The 19,968-nt window shown below is 46.9% G+C and overlaps 1 protein-coding gene across 1 annotated transcript in view; it reads right to left on the bottom strand.

Annotated features, from left to right (window-relative positions):
- Nucleotides 1-10,251, bottom strand: part of LOC122546823 (ankyrin repeat and fibronectin type-III domain-containing protein 1-like) — a 513,035-nt gene extending 502,784 nt beyond the window's left edge. Inside the window, exons 1-2 of the mRNA XM_088000787.1 lie at nucleotides 9,947-10,251; nucleotides 5,374-5,506 (exon numbers count right to left, since the gene is read on the bottom strand). Of these exons, the coding sequence (XP_087856913.1) occupies nucleotides 5,374-5,492 (119 nt within the window). The 5' untranslated portion in view covers nucleotides 5,493-5,506; nucleotides 9,947-10,251. The remainder of the gene's footprint in view (nucleotides 1-5,373; nucleotides 5,507-9,946) is intronic.
- Nucleotides 10,252-19,968: the final 9,717 nt, after the last annotated feature.

Raw genomic sequence — 19,968 nt, 5'->3', positions numbered from 1 at the left:
CCCTCGATGTTGCGCCAACCTGTGAACTATTCTCAGCTCGTCCCCCTACACTATCCCATCATCATCCATGTGCTTATCCAAGGATTGTTTAAATCTCCCTAATGTGGCTGAGTTGACTACATTAGCAGGCAGGGCATTCCACGCCCTTACCACTCTCTGAGTAAAGAACCTGCCTCTGACATCTGTCTTAAATCTATCACCCTTCAATTTGTAGCTATGCCCGCTCATACACGCTGACGACATCATCCTAGGAAAAAGACTTTCACTGTCTACCCTATTTAATCCTCTGATCATCTTGTATGTCCCTATCAAATCCTCACTTAGCCTTCTTCTTGCCAATGAGAACAGGTTCAAGTCTCTCAGCCTTTTCTCATAAGACCTTCCCTCCTGAACAGGCAATATCCTGGTAAATCTCCTCTGCATCTTTTCCAATGCTTCCACATCCTTCCCAAAATATGCAGACCAGAACTGTACACAATATTCCAAATGCGGCCGCACCAGCGTTTTGTATAGTTGCAGCATGATATTGCGGCTCCGGAACTCAATCCCTCTACCAATGAAACCTAACACACTGTATACCTTCTTAACAGCACTATCCACCTGGGTGGCAACTTTCAGGGATCTATGTACATGGACTCCAAGGTCCCTCTGTACATCCACACTGACCCAGTACTCTGCCTTCCTGTTATTCTTCCCAAAGTGCGTCACCTCAGATTTAGCTGCATTGATCTCCATTTGCCACCTCTCAGTCCAATTCTGCAGTTTATCCAAGTCCCCCTGCAACCTGTAACATTCTTCCACACTGTCCACTACGCCACCGACTTTAGTGTCATCTGTAAATTGACTAATCCATCCACCTATGCCTGCGTCTGAGTCATTTATAAACATGACAAACAGCAGTGGTCCCAAAACAGATCCTTGTGGCACACCACTAGTAACCGAACTCCAGGCTGAATATTTTCCATCAACCACCACTCACTGCCTTCTTTTATCTACATGCTTGGTCACCTTCTCAAAAAACTCAGAGGTTTGTGAGACACGACCTGCCCTTGATGAAACCATGTTGACTATCTGAAATCAAATTATTGTCAGCAAATTTGTAAATGGACTTGGCCACACAGAAATTGGCCACACAGTCATGAGTTTGTAAGGAATAGAATAGGGGGCTAAGTACACAGCCTTGTTGTGCAGCGGTGTTGAGGGTTATTGTGGGGGAAGGGTTGGTGCCTTCTCTTACTGGTTATGGTGTATGGGTCAGGAAGTTGAGGATCCAGTTACAGAGGGGGGTCTGAGACTTAGGTCTCAGAGTTTAGAGGTGAGTTTGTTTGGAATGATGGTGTCACTGGAAGAACTGTAGTCAGTATGTAAGAGCCTGATGTAGATATCCTTGTTATCCAGATGTTCCAGGGTGAGTGTAGGGCCACAGAGATGGCATTGGCTGTGGATCTGTTGCACCAGTATGTGAATTGCAAAGGTAATCTGGGAGGCTGGAGTTGATATGAGTCTCAAAGGGCTTCAGAATGATAGATGTTAGAGCCACCTGGCGGTAGTCATTAAGGGGTGGCACATTGGCTCACTGGTTAGCACTGCTGCCTCACAACACCAGGGACCCAGGTTCACTTCTGGCTTCAGGCAACTGACTGTGGGGAGTTTGCACATTCTCTCCGTGTCTGTGTGGGTTTCCTCCGGGTGCTCCGGTTTCCTCCCACAGTCCAAAGATGTGCAGGTCAGGGTGAATTGGCCACGCTAAATTGCCCGTAGTGTTAGGTAAGGGGTAAATGTAGGGGTATGGGTGGGTTACGCTTTGGCGGGTCGGTGTGGACTTGTTGGGCTGAAGGGCCTGTTTCCACACCGAAGAGAATCTAATGTAATCTAAGGCAGGCTGCCTGATATGTCTTTGGCACTGGGATGATAATGGTCTTCTTGAAGTGGGTAGGAATCTGACATTATAGAAAGGAGAGGTTAAAGGTGTCTGCAAATACTCCCCCAGCTGGTCCACACAGGATCTGAGTGCACGGCCGGACACTCGGTTCAGGCCAGTCACTGTCCATGGGTTCACCCACCAGAAGGTCGATCTGCCCCCTGCGGTGGTGACTGTGGGTACAGGTATATCCGAGGCTGTCAGGGCAGGTGGCATCATTTCACTGACCTTCTGTATAAAACCAGCACAGAATACACTGAACTCATCGGGAAGGGATGCATTGCTGTCAGTGATTCTACTCGACTTTATATTGTAGCATGTTATGCCATGTAAGCCTAACCATAAATGGCTGTCTGTGTGGTTACTGGGTCTCAAGATTAGCATATATTGCCTCTTGGCACCTCTGACGGCCTTACAAAGGTCATACCTGGATTCCCTGTTATAGGTCAGGGTCATCTGACTTGAACACCTCAGTCCTGGACTTCAATAGGGAGTGAATCTCCTGGTTCATTCCTAGTTTCTGGTTGGGCAACACTCGGGTTAATCTCTTTGACATGCAGCCTTATACACAGTTACTACTACAGTCTGTAACAGTAGTCATGTGGAGGAGCCGGTGTTGGACTGGGGTGAACAAAGTTAAAAATCACAACCACGCGCTGAAGGAGCAGCACTCTGAAAGCTAGAGCTTCCAAATAAACCTGTTGGACTGTAACCTGGTGTTGTGTGATTTTTAACTTACTTCACTTCCTGACAGGATAGTGGAGGTGGGTGCCTGCAGCAGGTAGTAGGGACAGTACTTTACCGGAAGAGACTCTAGGGCCTGGGGAGCAGTAACTGGCTAGGGGCGTCCCACCTGAGCACCAGGAAGTGTTGATTGGGAGTCAGACCCCATCATCCCTAGCCTTGCCGAGGACACAGAGCAGTCCATTCAGTGAACTGAGAAACTCTCAGGTTGTAAGGCACAGTCAGGTGGAGCAGGATTGAGTCATGTCTCTTGTAAACAGCACACAGCAATTACCTTTGGAAGATGAGTCTAGCTTTAAGTTCATCCATTTGTTCTCAATGGTTTGGACATTTGCCAGGAGTATGCTGGGGAGGGAGGGACTTGAAATCCTTAAGTTTCAGTCTCACCTGAGGGTCCAGCATGTTTCCTGGTTAGGTGGCTGCTCCCAGGGGTTGGGAAGGGGAGTCTTACCCTGTGCAAGCAACCTTTTATAATCACATAGTCAAAATCCTATGTACAGATCATCAGTGGACTCCCCTCTATCCACAGCACATAACTCCTTCAAAGAATTCCAATAAATATATTAAATATGAAATTCCTTTCACAAACCATGGTGCCTGTTCCCAGTTACCTTGAGTTTTCTAAGTGCCCAGTAATGACATGTACCCCAGGACAGAATGGCCTGATGCTTGCTGCTTTGCCTCCCTTCCTTCTCGGATACTGTGGTGAGATTTGATACTTCCCAGTCTGATGGATCCATTCCATTCCTTATTATCCTGATTCGTTTTCTTATCATCTACTTCTAACTCCACATTCTCACCCTCCAGAGGACCAATATTCATGTTGCTTATTCTTTTCCTTTTTAAATTCCTGGAGAAATTCTTACTTTCAGTTTCTACATTCCAAGCAAGCTTCCTGTTATGCTTCAATTTATTTTAGTCTTGATTAAGTTTATCATCATTCTCTGCCATTCTCTTATTCTGACCAGTCATCTAACCTGTCACTCAGTTATACTCTTTCTTCTCAAGATTGATGCTTTCCATAAATATTTTAAATACCCCCAGACAGTGCATCCCCCCTTGAAGTTTTCCTTAATAGCAGGAACGTAGTTATTGCAAGCATTCTGAAATATCCTTTTAAATATCTGCCATTGCTTCTTTATTAACGTATTTGTAAAGAATGAAGAACAGTACAGGGACAGGCCCTTCGGCCCGCCAAGCCTGTGCTGACATGTGACACCTTTCTAAACGAAAAAGCTTTTGCCTCTATGTGGTCCATATCCCTCTATTCGCTGCCTATTTATGTCTCTGTCAAGATGCGTCTTAAACGCTGCTATTGCATCTGTCTCCACCGCCTCCCGTGGCAATGCACTCAAGCACTTAACCACTCTCTGTGATAAGGCTCAAAGATCAACCTTTGGGTGTGTGTGTGTCTCAACAAGTCATTCAAGGATGATGCTGAGGGAAGACAAGGAAGACTGATGTGCAGAAATTACCTCACAAAAGGATGTAAAGTTGTGACTTGCCCAGTTTGATTTTTATATGGTTTTCAAATTATGGGATGCAATGAATGCACAAACATTCATCATCTCATTCATTCCTGATCCATTCAGTAGATGGCCAGGGGCCAGTTTGTTTTGAAGGGAGATGGTGACAGGGTTGATTTGTTTTGGAGAGAGATTATTCTGAATCCAAGATTGACAAATCTGATTTATATGGCCTCCCCGATGACGATGTCATATCCAAAGTGATAAAGAATGAATTTCATTTACTTTTTGTATTGAAGATGACAAATTAGTTAGTTTTGAAAATGCTTTGACTGTGATTAAAGGTATCATTACAGAATTAATTTGATCCATAAAACACTTCCCATTCATTAATTCTGCAAAGCCCCTTGATTACATGCTGCATGTACATACTAACTTTAAGTGGCTCATACACCAGGACACCTGGATTCCGCTACAGCTTAGAAATTCTGTCGTCACTCTTTTTTTGCCAAAGTGATAAACTTTACATCGCCCCACGTTGTACTCCATCTGCTCATTCACTGTGCCCACTCACTGTGCCCATTCACTGTGCCAACACAATGTGCCCACTCATTGTGCCCATTCATTGTGCCCACTCACTGTTCCCACTCACTGTGCCCACTCACTGTGCCCACTCACTGTGCCAACACAATGTGCCCATTCACTGTGCCCACTCATTGTGCCCACTCACTGTGCCCACTCACTGTGCCCACTCACTGTGCCAACACAATGTGCCCACTCACTGTGCCCACTCACTGTGCCCACTCACTGTGCCAACACAATGTGCCCATTCATTGTGCCCACTCATTGTGCCCACTCACTGTGCCCACTCATTGTGCCCACTCACTGTGCCCACTCACTGTGCCCACTCATTGTGCCCACTCACTGTGCCCACTCACTGTGCCCACTCATTGTGCCCACTCATTGTGCCCACTCACGGTGCCCACTCACTGTGCCCACTCACTGTGCCCATTCATTGTGCCCACTCACTGAACCGTGTGATATCTGTCTGAAACCTCCATACCTTCCCACATTGGGGATTGGCCAATCAGCTGTTTAAAACTGATTTGTGATCCCCGATCCAGCAATCAGCGATGAGCTTATTGAATGGCGGAGCAGGCTGAGTGAGCCAGATGGCCTACTCCTGTTCCTCTCCTACTCCTGTTCTTCTTCCTTATGATCACACCACATTTATCTGCTTACCTTTCACTGGCCATTAGCCGGCCATCTCTGTATGAAACCTTTTGTTGCTTTGTCCACCCACAGCCATGAGTGTCCTGTTTCTGATAAAAAGGCAGTTTCACTCTCCCATCAAAAAACATCTTCACAAAATCACCTGCAGGAAAAGAGAGCAAAAACAGTTTATGGACATACAATATTGACTGTACTAAGATATTCAATACAAGGAGAAGTATTCACTGGAGAAATATAACCAGTATGGAATGGAGGCTGTTCACTCCATCGTCCATGTGCGTTCCTTCCTCAATCCCATTGATCTGTCCCTCTGCACCACCTTGAATCAAGAGAATATTCCCCATTTACTCCTGCAAACATTGTCTCTGTGTACAGATGTTTGGACCAGGTCTGGGGGGTGCATCATTGCTCTGATCCCATATTCCACAGGATGCAATATAAAATAAAAGTATATTTTCCAATTACCAATATTGCCAGTTCAATACCTCATCGATATCAGGTTTAAAACAACAAGATCCATCAACCAAGTCTCTTAATAAACACAGATATGGATTTATAGTCAAAACAAAAATTACTCAGTGAAACTGCAATCATTAGTTAACTTACACAAAGAGCAGATATCAGTGGTTCAGTGGTCAGCACTGCTGCCTCACAATGCCAGGGACCTGCATTCAATTCAACCCTCCAGGTAACTGTTTGAGAGGAGCTTGCAGATTCTGCCCGTGTCTGTGTGGGTTTTCTCTGGGTATTCCAGTTTCCTCCCACAGTCTAAAAATGTGCAGGTTAGTTGGATTGGCCGTGCTAAATTGTCCATGGTGTGCAGGGATGTGTCGGTTAGGTGGGTTAGCCATGGGAAACATGGAATTACAAAGATGGGGTGGGATGCTGTTCAGAGGATAGTGTGGACTTGGTGGGCTGAATGACACCATTGTGAAAATAATTTTATTCAATATTTTCACCACGAGAAAAAGCCCCCATGTGGCCAGGGAACCAGGAACAAACAAAGTCCGATAGGGCAATGCTAGTGTGAGAAAAGTGAAGTCAGCTAGTGCTCCCTGATTGGACTAGCTCAGCAGCGCCAAGCCGGGAACTCGTGTTGTCTGATATCCACCTAGCTGACCACATCACAATCACTACGTTCCCTCACCTGTAACAATGCTGAGTCCATAAAAGGGTCAGGAAGGCCTTGGGACTATCAAAGGAGCTGAAAATGTGTTGCTGGAAAAGCGCAGCAGGTCAGGCAGCATCCAGGGAACAGGAGAATTGACGTTTCGGGCATAAGCCCTTCTTCAGGAAACAGGAGAATCGACGTTTCGGGCATAAGCCCTTCTTCAGGAAACAGGAGAATCGACGTTTCGGGTGGGGCTGTCCTTTACAAAGCTGGACATGAGCCACACCTACCTATAACTGTGACTGGATGAGGAGTTCCAGAAGTACACTCAAATTATCAGGCTTATGCCCGAAACGTCGATTCTCCTGTTCCTTGGATGCTGCCTGACCTGCTGCGCTTTTCCAGCAACACATTTTCAGCTCTGATCTCCAGCATCTGCAGACCTCACTTTCTCCTCAAAGACTATCAAAGGAGCCAAAGCCAACTTACATGTTGGCCAGGAAGCAATTCCGAGATTCTGCAAGGCCCGCCCAGTGCCATTCGCCTTTCCGGCAAAAGTAGGGACAGAAACCAGGAGGCTGGGGAATGAAGAAATCATCAAACCAGCGGTTTGTGGATCGGTCAGACTGATTGTGAAGACTGATGGATCGGTTCGTCACTGCAGGATTTCAAACAAACATTAAACCCCTTCTCGCAGCTGGATAAATACTTGATCCCTCACAGAGAAGACTTGTACGCAAAGGTGGCAGGGTGGGGCTGTCCTTTACAAAGCCACACCTACCTATAACTGTGACTGGATGAGGAGTTCCAGAAGTACACTCCAATTAACACCCAGAAGGGTTTATACCAATTTACAAAACTGTGCCCTTTTCCAGCGGACCATGGGGAACATGTTACAAGGGCAACCCCAGGTCACCATTTATCTGGATGACGTGCTAATAACAGGGAAGAGCAACAGCCCTTGGAGAACCTGGACATAGTGCTTAAACATTTCTCCCAGGCTGGTGTGTGCCTTAGAAGAGACCTACTTGGGCTACAGGATTAACAAGGCTGGGTTACACCCATTGGAAGAGAAGGTGAGGGCAATCAAAGGAGCCCTGCTCCCACATCTGTACAGGAGTTAGGTCCTTCCATGGGCTGGTGAATTATTACAGAAAACTCATATGTAACCTGGCCTCCATCTGGGCACCTTTACACCTGCTGTTAGAAAAGGATCAGCCTTGGAAATGATCACAAAGCGAAGAAGCAGCCTTTAGGGAAATGAAAAAGAAGCAGCTCTCATCATCTAAGGTGTTGGCCTTCTCTGATGGGAAACGAGAGGTGGTGCTGACATGCAATGCCTCTCTGTACGGGATGGGGGTAGGGTTGGCTAACTGCTGGAGCAGAGTGCCTGATAGCATATGCTTCCCGGATTCTGGCTGATGCTGAACACAAGCATGCCCCGACAGAGAAGGAAGGTTTAGTGATTACCTTTGGTATGAGGAAGTTCCACCAGTACTTTTACAGATGGGAATTTATATAGTAACAGGTCACAAAACCCTGCTAGGGCTACTGAAGGAAGACAAGGTGGTGCTCCTTATAGCTTCTGATAGAATTCAGCATTGAGCCCTCATTGTCTGTGTGTACAATACAAGTTAGAAAACTATCCAGGAAGCCAAGTGGCAGATACAGATGCACTGAGCAGCCACTCGCTGGCAGATACACCAATGGTGGTGCCTCCCCTGGAAGAGTCTGCTCTGGTTTTAAACTTTCTGGACACCCTTCCGGTCACGGCTGACAATATCAGACTGTGGACACAAGAAGATCCTGTCCTTACAAGACTGAAACAGCTGGTGGTGATGGGAAAACCAGAAAGGCCATTGCAACCAGGACTGGACCCAGTGAGACCAGATCACTGTAGAGGATGGCATATTACTGAGGGCAGCAAGAGTCAAGGTTACCACCAATACTGGCCTAACTCCACCAGGACCATCCAGAGGTTTCCAAGATGAAGATGCCAGCAAAAAGCTATGTCTGGTGGCCAGGGTTGAATGCTGACATTGGTGGGGCAGTTCCCAGAGTGCCAACAAGGGCAAACGTTGCCACCAGTAGCACCCCCAACATTTGTGGGAATGGCCAGGTAAACCCTGGACTTGGTTGTTTGTCAACTATGTCGGTCCTTTCATAGGCCCTACTTTCCTGATCATTGTGGATGTCCATTCAAAGTGGCTGGACACGCATAGAGTCTGTTCGGAAATTCAGGGATAATGATTGGGAAGCTGCAAACATCATTAAGCAATACACAGCCTCCTGGAACTGTTGGTCACGGACATGCCAGCAGAGAATTCAGCACATAAGGTCAGCTCCACATATATATATGACACTATGATCGTGTGTCCTATGATCCTGCCCCACTAGCTACTTGACAAAGGAGCAGCGTGCTGAAAGCTAGTGCTTCCAAATAAACATGTTGGACTATAACCTGGTGTTGTGGATTTTTAACTTTGTCCACCCCAGTCCAACACCAGCTCCTCCACATACCAGGTTCTCAATTGGGATTGTTAACCTGGGCTAATCAGGAAAGCCTTGGCTCACCAATCTAACCAGGAGATTTAGAAAAGGAAAAGAAATATAACTAGGAGACTTAGAATCTCCTGACTTCAGGGACTGACTCTGAGCTGGCTCTAGGTAACAGTGTGCTGTGCAGTTGTAAATAAAGGGTGACTTGGTTACAGAATACCAGCCTCTGTGCAGTTATTTCAGTAGGAATAGGAGAAGGGTATCAACAGGAGATTTTAAAAAAAGAAAAAATATATAACCAGGAGATTTCAGGGAGTGACTTCGAGCTGGCTGGCCACAGCCAGTGTACTGTACACTGGTAAGTAAAGGGTGACTTGGTGATGGGACCCAGCCTCCATACAGTTATTTCAATAGCAAAGCGCAGACGTCCCACCAGCCCCATGATTCCGAGGAAGACTTGTTTTTAAAAGAAATCTCCAACGTACACAGTGAAGTTTCAATGACCTCTATTTAAATGAATCTCCCAGGTATGTCCATAAAAATTGAAATAAATTTGACAATATTTTTCACATCCATTACAACTTAAGCCTCTATGTAATATTAAACACACTGCATCTTTGTATCATGGGATAGAACAACAGGCATACTCCCCTGTGTCTGCAAACACAATCCCTGTGTACGGTAAAGAATAACAAGTATATCACTGCTGTGCTCTTAGAGTATAAATGATATTAATGAAACTGGGCAGTGCCAAGAAGCAGAGAATTGTAACACTCCTGCCATCAGCAGGAAATTAAACGTGAACAAGCTGAAGGTTAGCTGTGTTAGTGTTAACAATGAGAAGTAAAGGGTTACAAACAACATCGTTTCTTCCAAGGTTAAAGGCCAAATCTGAGTGGCCTTGTTCCTAAAGCAGATCTAGTATGGGAGTGAACAGGCTTCACACTGCCAGTAGATTGAACAACAATTTACCATTACGCTGCCTGCCTCAGCTGCAGTTGTGCTCGGAGACCTGATGTTCCTGCCAACGTCACCAGGAGCCTCAATGTTGTGTCAGTTGTGCTTGGGATGGGGGTGATTCCCTTCCAAAGGTTATTCAGGGCCATCCACATCCATCAGCCGGAGAGAGGCCTGCAACCAACATGGATCCTCGGAACGCACTTGGATCTGGAATTAATTATCCGTGCTCCACATACTCAGTTCTCAGACTCGCTCCACTTCCTGTAGCTTTGATGTCACTGGAAAAAAAAGGAAAAAAAAATGTCATAAATGACACGTGTCCCTTAGAATCTGGGAAATGAAATGACCCAAAAGAGAGAGCCCAGGTTGCTCCTGAGTAGGAAACAATCCATCATCCGATCAGAGGATGACAGTGAGAGGTGTGGGGCATGTCAGAGTCTCACAGTAAGTGGTGAGAGGTATATCAGTGTGTTATAGTGAGGGATGTGGGGTATATCAGTGTGTTACAGTGAGGGGTGTGGGGTATATCAGTGTGTTATAGTGAGGGGTGTGGGGTATATCAGAGTGTTACAGTGAGGGGTGTGGGGTATATCAGTGTGTTATAGTGAGGGGTGTGGGGTATATCAGAGTGTTACAGTGAGGGGTGTGGGGTATATCAGTGTGTTACAGTGAGGGGTGTGGGATAAATCAGTGTGTTACAGTGAGGGGTGTGGGATAAATCAGTGTGTTACAGTGAGCGGTGTGGGGCATATGAGTGTGTTACAGTGAGCGGTGTGGGGTATATCAGTGTGTTACAGTGAGGAGTGTGGGGTATATCAGACTGTTACAGTGAGGGGTGTGGGGTATATCAGACTGTTACAGTGAGGCGTGTGGGGCATATCAGTGTGTTACAGTGAGGGGTGTGGGGTAAATCAGTGTGTTACAGTGAGGGGTGTTGGGGTATATCAGTGTGTTACAGTGAGGGGAGTGGGGTATATCAAAGTGTTACTGTGAGGGGTGTGGGATATATCAGAGTGTCACAGTGAGTGGTGTGGGGTATATCAGACTGTTACAGTGAGGCGTGTGGGGCATATCAGTGTGTTACAGTGAGGGCTGTGCGGTATCTCAGTTTGTTACAGTGAGGGGTGTGGGGTATATCAGTGTGTTACAGTGAGGCGTGTGGAGCATATCAGTGTGTTACAGTGAGGGGTGTGCGGTATCTCAGTTTGTTACAGTGAGGGGTGTGGGGTATATCAGTGTTGTTACAGTGAGGGGTATGGGATAAATCAGTGTGTTACAGTGAGGGGTGTGGGATAAATCAGTGTGTTACAGTGAGCGGTGTGGGGCATATGAGTGTGTTACAGTGAGCGGTGTGGGGTATATCAGTGTGTTACAGTGAGGAGTGTGGGATATATCAGACTGTTACAGTGAGGGGTGTGGGGTATATCAGACTGTTACAGTGAGGCGTGTGGGGCATATCAGTGTGTTACAGTGAGGGGTGTGCGGTATCTCAGTTTGTTACAGTGAGGGGTGTGGGGTATATCAGTGTGTTACAGTGAGGCGTGTTGGGCATGTCAGTGTTGTTACAGTGAGGGGTATGGGGTATATCAGTGTGTTACAATGAGCGGTGTGGGGTATATCAGACTGTTACAGTGAGGCGTGTGGGGCATATCAGTGTGTTACAGTGAGGGGTATGGGGTATATCAGTGTGTTACAGTGAGTGGTGTGGGGTATATCAGTGTGTTACAGTGAGCGGTGTGGGGTATATCAGAGTGTTACAGTGAGGGGTGTGGGGTATATCAGACAGTTACAGTGAGGCATGTGGGGTATATCAGTGTGTTCCAGTGAGGTGTGTGGGGTATATCAGAGTGTTACAGTGAGCGATGTGGGGTATATCAGAGTGTTACAGTGAGGGGTGTGGGGTAAATCAGTGTGTTACAGTGAGGGGTGTGGGGGTATATCAGTGTGTTACAGTGAGGGGAGTGGGGTATATCAAAGTGTTACTGTGAGGGGTGTGGGATATATCAGAGTGTCACAGTGAGTGGTGTGGGGTATATCAGTGTGTCACAGGGAGAGGTGTGGGGTATATCAGAGTGTCACAGTGAGAGGTGTGGGGTATATCAGAGTGTTATAGTGAGGCGTGTGGGGTATATCAGTGTGTCACAGTGAGGGGTCTGGGGTATATCAGAGTGTTACAGTGAGGGGTGTGGGGTATATCAGAGTGTTACAATGAGGGGTGTGGGGTTTATCAGAGTTTTGCAGTGAGGGGTGTGGGGTTTATCAGTGTCATACAGTGAGGCGTGAGGGTATATCAAAGTCTCACAGTGAGGGTTGTGGGGTATATCAGTGTGTTACAGTGAGGGGTGTGGGGTATATCTGAGTCTCACAATGAGGGATGTGGGATATATCAGAGTGCGACAGTAAGGGGTGTGGGGTATATCAGGGCATTACAATGAGGGGTGTGGGGTATATCAGAGTGTTACAGCGAGGGGTGTGGGGTTGATCAGAGTTTTGCAGTGAGGGGTGTGGGGTTTATCAGTGTCATACAGTGAGGCGTGAGGGTATATCAAAGTCTCACAGTGAGGGTTGTGGGGTATATCAGTGTGTTACAGTGAGGGGTGTGGGGTATATCTGAGTCTCACAATGAGGGATGTGGGATATATCAGAGTGCGACAGTAAGGGGTGTGGGGTATATCAGGGCATTACAATGAGGGGTGTGGGGCATATCAAAGTGTTACAGTGAGCAGTGTGGGGTTTTTCAGAGTGTTACAGTGAGGGGTGTGGGGTATATCTGAGTGTTGTAGTGAGGGGTGTGGAATATATCAGACTGTTACAGTAAGACATGTGGGGTATATCAGTGTGTTACAGTGAGGGGTGTGGGGTATATCCATGTGTTACAATGAGAGGTGTGGGATATATCAGTGTGTAACAGTGAGGGGTGTGTGGTATAACAGATTGTTATATTAAGGGGTGTGGGGTATATCCGAGTCTCATAGTGAGGGTTGTGGGGTATATCACTGTGTTATAGTGAGGGGTGTGGGGTATATCAGAGTGTTACAGTGAGTGGTGTGGGGTATCAGAGTGTTACAGTGAGTGGTGTGGGGTATCAGAGTGTTACAGTGAGGGGTATGCAGTGTATCAGTTTTACAGCAAGCCGTGTGGTGCATATCAGTGTGTTACAGTGAGGGGTGTGGGTATATCAGAGTGTAACAGTGAGGGGTCTGGGGTGTATCAGTGTTATATTGAGGGGTATGGGGTATATCCGTGTGTTTCAGTGAGGGGTGTGGGGTATATCAGAGTGTAACAGTGAGGGGTGTGGGGTATATCAGTGTTATATTGAGGGGTGTGGGGTATATCCGTGTGTTTCAGTGAGGGGTGTGGGGTATATCAGAGTGTAACAGTGAGGGGGGGAGGTATATCAGTGTTATATTGAGGGGTGTGGGGTATATCCGAGTCTCACAATGAGGGGTGTGGCATATATCAGTGTGTTACAGTGATGGGATGGGGTATATCAGTGTGTTACAGTGAGGGGTGTGAGGTATATCAGTGTGTTACAGTGATGGGATGGGGTATATCAGTGTGTTACAGTGAGGTGTGTGGGGAATATCAAAGTGTCACAGTGAGGGTTATGTGGTGTATCAGTTTTACAGCAAGCTGTGTGGGGTATATCCGTGTGTTATAGTGAGGGCTGTGGGGTATTTCCGAGTGCTACAGTGAGGGGTGTGGGTTTTATCAGCGTGTTACAGTGAGGCTTGTGGGGTATATCAGAGTGTTACAGTGAGGGATGTGGGGTTTATCAGAGTTTTACAGTGCGGGGTGTGGGGTATATCAGTGTCACAAGGAGGGGTATGGGGTATATCAGAGGGTTACAGTGAGGGGTGTGGTGTATATCAGAGTGTTACAGTGAGGGTTGTGGGGTTTATCAGAGTGTTACAGTGCGGGATGTGGGGTATATCAGAGTGTCACAAGGAGGGGTGTGGGGTATATCAGAGGGTTACAGTGAGGGGTGTGGTGTATATCAGAGTGTTACAGTGATGGCGTTGGGATATATCAGTGTGTTAGAGTGAGCAGTTTGGGGTATATCAGAGTGTTATATTGAGGGGTGTGGGATACATCCGAGTCTCACAGTGAGGGGTGTGGGGTATATCAGTGTGTTACAGTGATGGGTGTGGGGAATGTCAGTGTGTTATAGTGAGGGGTGTGGGGTATATCAGCGTGTTACAGTGAGGGGTGTGGGGTATATCAATGTGTTACAGTGAGGTGTGTGGGTATATCAAAGTCTCATAGTGACGGGTGTGGGTATATCAGAGTGTTACAGGGAGGGCTGTGGAGGATATCAGTGTGTTACAGTGAGGGGTGTGGGGTATATCCAAGTCTCACAATGAGGGGTATGGGATATATCGGAGTGCGACAGTAAGGGGTGTGGGGTATATCAGGGCATTACAATGAGGGGTGTGGGGCATATCAAAGTGTTACAGTGATGGCGTTGGGGTATATCAGTGTGTTCCAGTGAGCAGTGTGGGTTATATCAGTGTTACAGTGAGGGGTGTGGGGTATATCCGAGTGTTGTAGTGAGGGGTGTGGAATATATCAGAGCGTTACAGTAAGACGTGTGGGGTATAACAGTGTGTTACAGTGAGGGGTGTGGGGTATATCCGAGTCTCACAGTGAGAGGTAGGGGGTATATCAGAGTGTTACAGTGAGGGGTGTGGAATATATCAGAGTGTTACAGTAAGGGGTGTGGGGTATATCAGAGTGTTACAGTGAGGGGTGTGGGGTATATCCATGTGTTACAATGAGGAGTGTGGGGTATATCAGTGTGTTACAGTGAGGGGTGTGGGGTATATCAGAGTGTTACAGTGAGGGGTGTGGGGTATATCAGAGCGTTACAGTGAGGGGTGCAGGGTATATCAGAGTGTCACAGTGAGGGGTGTGGGGTATATCAGAGCGTTACAGTGAGGGGTGCAGGGTATATCAGAGTGTTACAGTGAGGGGTGTGGGGTATAATCAGAGTGTTACAGTGAGGGGTGTGGGGTATATCAGAGTTTTACAATGCAGCGTGTGGCGTATATCAAAGTGTTACAATGAGAGGTGTGGGGTATATCAGTGTGTAACAGTGAGAGGTGTGTGGTATATCAGATTGTTATATTGAGGGGTGTGGGGTATATCCATGTGTTACAATGAGAGGTGTGGGGTATATCAGTGTGTAACAGTGAGAGGTGTGTGGTATATCAGATTGTTATATTGAGGGGTGTGGGGTATATCCGAGTCTCATAGTGAGGGTTGTTGGGGTGTATATCACTGTGTTACAGTGAGGGGTGTGGGGTATCTCAGAGTGTTACAGTGAGGGGTGTGGGGTATATCAGAGTGTTACAGTGAGGGGTATGGAGTGTATCAGTTTTGCAGCAAGCCGTGTGGTGTATATCAGTGTGTTACAGTGAGGGGTGTGGAGTATCAGTGTGTTACAGTGAGGGGTGTGGGGTATATCAGAGTGTTACAGTGAGGGGTATGGAGTGTATCAGTTTTGCAGCAAGCCGTGTGGTGTATATCAGAGTGTTACAGTGAGGGGTGTGGAGTATCAGTGTGTTACAGTGAGGGGTGTGGGGTATATCAGTGTTATATTGAGGGATGTGGGGTATATCGGTGTGTTTCAGTGAGGGGTATGGGGTATATCAGTGTGTTACAGTGAGGGATGTGGGGTATATCCATGTGTTACAGTGAGGTGTGTGGGTATATCAAAGTCACATAGTGACGGTTGTGGGGTATATCAGAGTGTTACTGGGAGGGCTGTGGAGAATATCAGTGTGTTACAGTGAGGGGTGTGGGGCATATCCGAGTCTCACAGTGAGGGATGTGGGGTATATCCGAGTCTCACAGTTAGTGGTGTGGGATATATCTGTGTGTTACAGTGAAGGGTGTGGAGCATATCAGTGTGTTACAGTGAGGGTTGTGGGGTATATCAGTGTGTTACAGTAAGTGGTGTGGGGTATATCAGTGTGTTACAGTGAGGGGTGTGGGGTATATCAGAGTGTTACAGTGAGGGTTGTGGGGTATATCAGTGTGTTACAGTAAGGCGTGTGGGGTATATCAGAGTGTTACAGGGAGGGGTGTGGGGTATATCAGAGTGTTACTGGGAGGGCTGTGGAGAATATCAGTGTGTTACAGTGAGGGGTGTGGGGCATATCTGAGTCTCACAGTGAGGGATGTGGGGTATATCCGAGTCTCACAGTTAGTGGTGTGGGATATATCTGTGTGTTACAGTGAAGGGTGTGGAGCATATCAGTGTGTCACAGTGAGGGATGTGGGGTATATCCGAGTCTCACAGTTAGTGGTGTGGGGTATATCAGTGTGTTACAGTGAGGGGTGTGGGGTATATCAGAGTGTTACAGTGAGGGTTGTGGGGTATATCAGTGTGTTACAGTAAGGCGTGTGGGGTATATCAGAGTGTTACAGGGAGGGGTGTGGGGTATATCAGACTGTTACAGTGAGGCGTGTGGGGCATATCAGTGTGTTACAGTGAGGGGTGTGCGGTATCTCAGTTTGTTACAGTGAGGGGTGTGGGGTATATCAGTGTGTTACAGTGAGGCGTGTTGGGCATGTCAGTGTTGTTACAGTGAGGGGTATGGGGTATATCAGTGTGTTACAGTGAGCGGTGTGGGGTATATCAGACTGTTACAGTGAGGCGTGTGGGGCATATCGGTGTGTTACAGTGAGGGGTATGGGGTATATCAGTGTGTTACAGTGAGGGGTATGGGGTATATCAGTGTGTTACAGTGAGCGGTGTGGGGTATATCAGTGTGTTACAGGGAGGGGTGTGGGGTATATCACTGTGTTATAGTGAGGGCTGTGGGGTATCAGAGTGTTACAGTGAGGGGTATGGAGTGTATCAGTTTTACAGCAAGCCGTGTGGCATATATCAGTGTGTTACAGTTAGGGGTGTGGGGTATATTAGTGTGTTACAATGAGGGGTGTGGGTATATCAGTGTGTTACAGTGAGGTGTGTGGGGTATATCAGATTGTTATGTTGAGGGGTGTGGGGTATATCCGAGTATCACAGTGAGGGGAGTGGGGTATATCACTGTGTTATAGTGAGGGCTGTGGGGTATCAGAGTGTTACAGTGAGGGGTATGGAGTGTATCAGTTTTACAGCAAGCCGTGTGGCATATATCAGTGTGTTACAGTTAGGGGTGTGGGGTATATCAGTGTATTACAATGAGGGGTGTGGGGTATATCAGTGTGTTACAGTGAGGTGTGTGGGGTATATCAGATTGTTATGTTGAGGGGTGTGGGGTATATCCGAGTCTCACAGTGAGGGGTGTGGGGTATATCAGTGTGTTATAGTGAGGGGTGTGGGGTATATCAGAGTGTTACAGTGAGGGGTATGGAGTGTATCAGTTTTACAGCAAGCCGTGTGGCGCATATCTGTGTGTTACAGTGAGGGGTGTGGATATATCAGAGTGCTACAGTTAGGGGTGTGGGGTTTATCAGTTTGTTACAGTGAGGCGTGTAGGGTATATCAGAGTGTTACAGCAAGGCATGTGGGGTACATCAGAGTTTTACAGTGAGGCGTGTGGGGTATATCAGAGTGTTACAGTGAAGCGTGTGGGGTATATCAGAGTGTTACAGTGAGGGGTGTGGGTTATATCAGAGTGCCAGAGTGTTACAGTGAGGGGTGTGGGGTCTATCCTAGTGTTACAGTGGGGGATGTGGGGTATATCAGAGTGTTACAGTGAGGTTTGTGGGGTATATCAGAGTGTTACAGTGAGGTTTGTGGGGTATATCAGAGTGTTACAGTAAGGCTTGTGGGGTATATCAAAGTGTCACAGTGAGGGGTCTGGAGTATATCAGAGTGTTACAGGGAGGGGTGTGGAGGATATCAGTGTATAACAGTGAGGGGTGTGGGGTATATTAGAGTGTTACAGTGAGGTGTATGGAATATGTCAGAGTGTTACAGTAAGGCGTGTGGGGTATATCAGTGTGGTACAGTGAGGGGTGTGAGGTATATCAGAGTGTTACAGTGAGGGGTGCGGGATATATCAGAGTGTTACAGTGATAGCGTTAGGGTATATCAGTGTGTTACAGTGAGCAGTGTGGGTTATATCAGAGTGTCAGAGTGTTACAATGAGGGGTGTGGGGTCTATCCTAGTGTTACAGTGGGGGATGTGGGGTATATCAGAGTGTTATGGTGAGGTTTGTGGGGTATATCAGAGTGTTACAGTAAGGCGTGTGGGGTATATCAGAGTGTCACAGGGAGGGGTGTGGGGTATATCAGAATGTTACAGTGAGGGGTATATCAGAGTGTCATAGTGAGGGGTGTGGAGGATATCAGTGTTTAACAGTGAAGAGTGTGGGATATATCAGAGTGTTACAGTGAGGGGTGTGGGGTATATCAGAGTGTCACAGTGAGGGGTGTGGGATATATCAGAGTGTCACAGTGAGGGGTGTGGGGTATATCAGAGTGTCACAGTGAGGGGTGTGGGGTATATCAGAGTGTCACAGTGAGGGGTGTGGGGTATATCAGAGTGTCACAGTGAGGGGTGTGGGGTATATCAGAGTGTTACAGTGAGGGGTGTGGGGTATATCAGAGTGTTACAGGGAGGGGTGTGGGATATATCAGAGTGTTACAGTAAGGCTTGTGGGGTATATCAGTGTGTTACAGTGAGGGGTGTGGGATATATCAGTGTGTTAAATTGAGGGGTGTGGGGTATATCAGAGTGTTACAGTGAGGTGTGTGGAATATATCAGAGTGTTACAGTGAGGGGTGTGGGGTATATCCATGTGTTACAATGAGGGTTGTGGAGTATATCAGTGTGTTACATTGAGGGGTGTGGAGTATATCAGAGTGTTACAGTGAGGGGTGTGGGATATATCAGTGTGTTATAGTGATGGCGTTGGGGTATAGCAGTGTGTTACACTAAGGGGTGTGTGGTATATGAGAGTGTTACAGTGAGGCGTGTGGGGTATATCAGGGCATTACAGTTTGGTGTGTGGGTTATATCAGGGCATGACAGTGTGGTGTGTGGGGTATATCAGGGCATTACATTGTGATGTGTGGGGTATATCAGGGCATTACAGTGTGGTGTGTGGGTTATATCAGGGCATGACAGTGTGGTGTGTGGGGTATATCAGGGCATTACATTGTGATGTGTGGGGTATATCAGGGCATTACAGTGTGGTGTGTGGGTTATATCAGGGCATTACAGTGTGGTGTGTGGGTTATATCAGGGCATTACAGTGTGGTGTGTGGGTTATATCAGGGCATGACAGTGTGGTGTGTGGGTTATATCAGGGCATTACATTGTGATGTGTGGGGTATATCAGGGCATTACAGTGTGGTGTGTGGGTTATATCAGGGCATGACAGTGTGGTGTGTGGGGTATATCAGGGCATTACAGTGTGGTGTGTGGGTTATATCAGGGCATGACAGTGTGGTGTGTGGGGTATATCAGGGCATGACAGTGTGGTGTGTGGGTTATATCAGGGCATGACAGTGTGGTGTGTGGGGTATATCCGAGTCTCACAGTGAGCTGTGTGAGGTAATACAATCATGCAGCATCAAAACAGGCCAATTGACACCGCACGTGTACACTGACCAACACAGAACAAAGTTAAAAATCATACAACACCAGGTTATAAACCAAAAGGTTTATTTGGAAGTACAAGCTTCCAGAACACTGCTCCGTCATCCGGGAGCTAGTGGGACAGGATCATAAGACGCAGTATTTATAGTAAAATATCAAAGTGTCATACAACTGAAGCGACGTATAGATTGCTTTTAAGTCTTTAATCACTTAGAATGGGGTTACAGGTTTTGATTCGTTAATATGTAAATCCCAGAACTTCTTTCAAGTCACATTCTTGAGATTACTGAAGGTTTTATAAAGAAAGTTGACATCTCAGCTCAGACAATGCAATAGAAGTGCGAGATTAGAGGTAAAAACAGTTCCACCATAGAACACACCAGATGGCCTCCTTCTTTAGAGACCGCAATTTCACTTCCCACGTGGTTAAAGATGCCCTCCAACGCATCTCATCCACATCCCGCACCTCCGCCC

The sequence above is a fragment of the Chiloscyllium plagiosum genome, unplaced genomic scaffold, assembly GCF_037043375.1.
Source record: "Chiloscyllium plagiosum isolate Xiang-an unplaced genomic scaffold, Cpla_swu_hap1 HiC_scaffold_25, whole genome shotgun sequence".
NCBI classification, from domain to species: Eukaryota; Metazoa; Chordata; class Chondrichthyes; order Orectolobiformes; family Hemiscylliidae; genus Chiloscyllium; species Chiloscyllium plagiosum.
The sequence above is the reverse complement of the archived record's forward strand: the minus strand, read 5'-3'. Positions and strand labels throughout refer to the sequence as shown.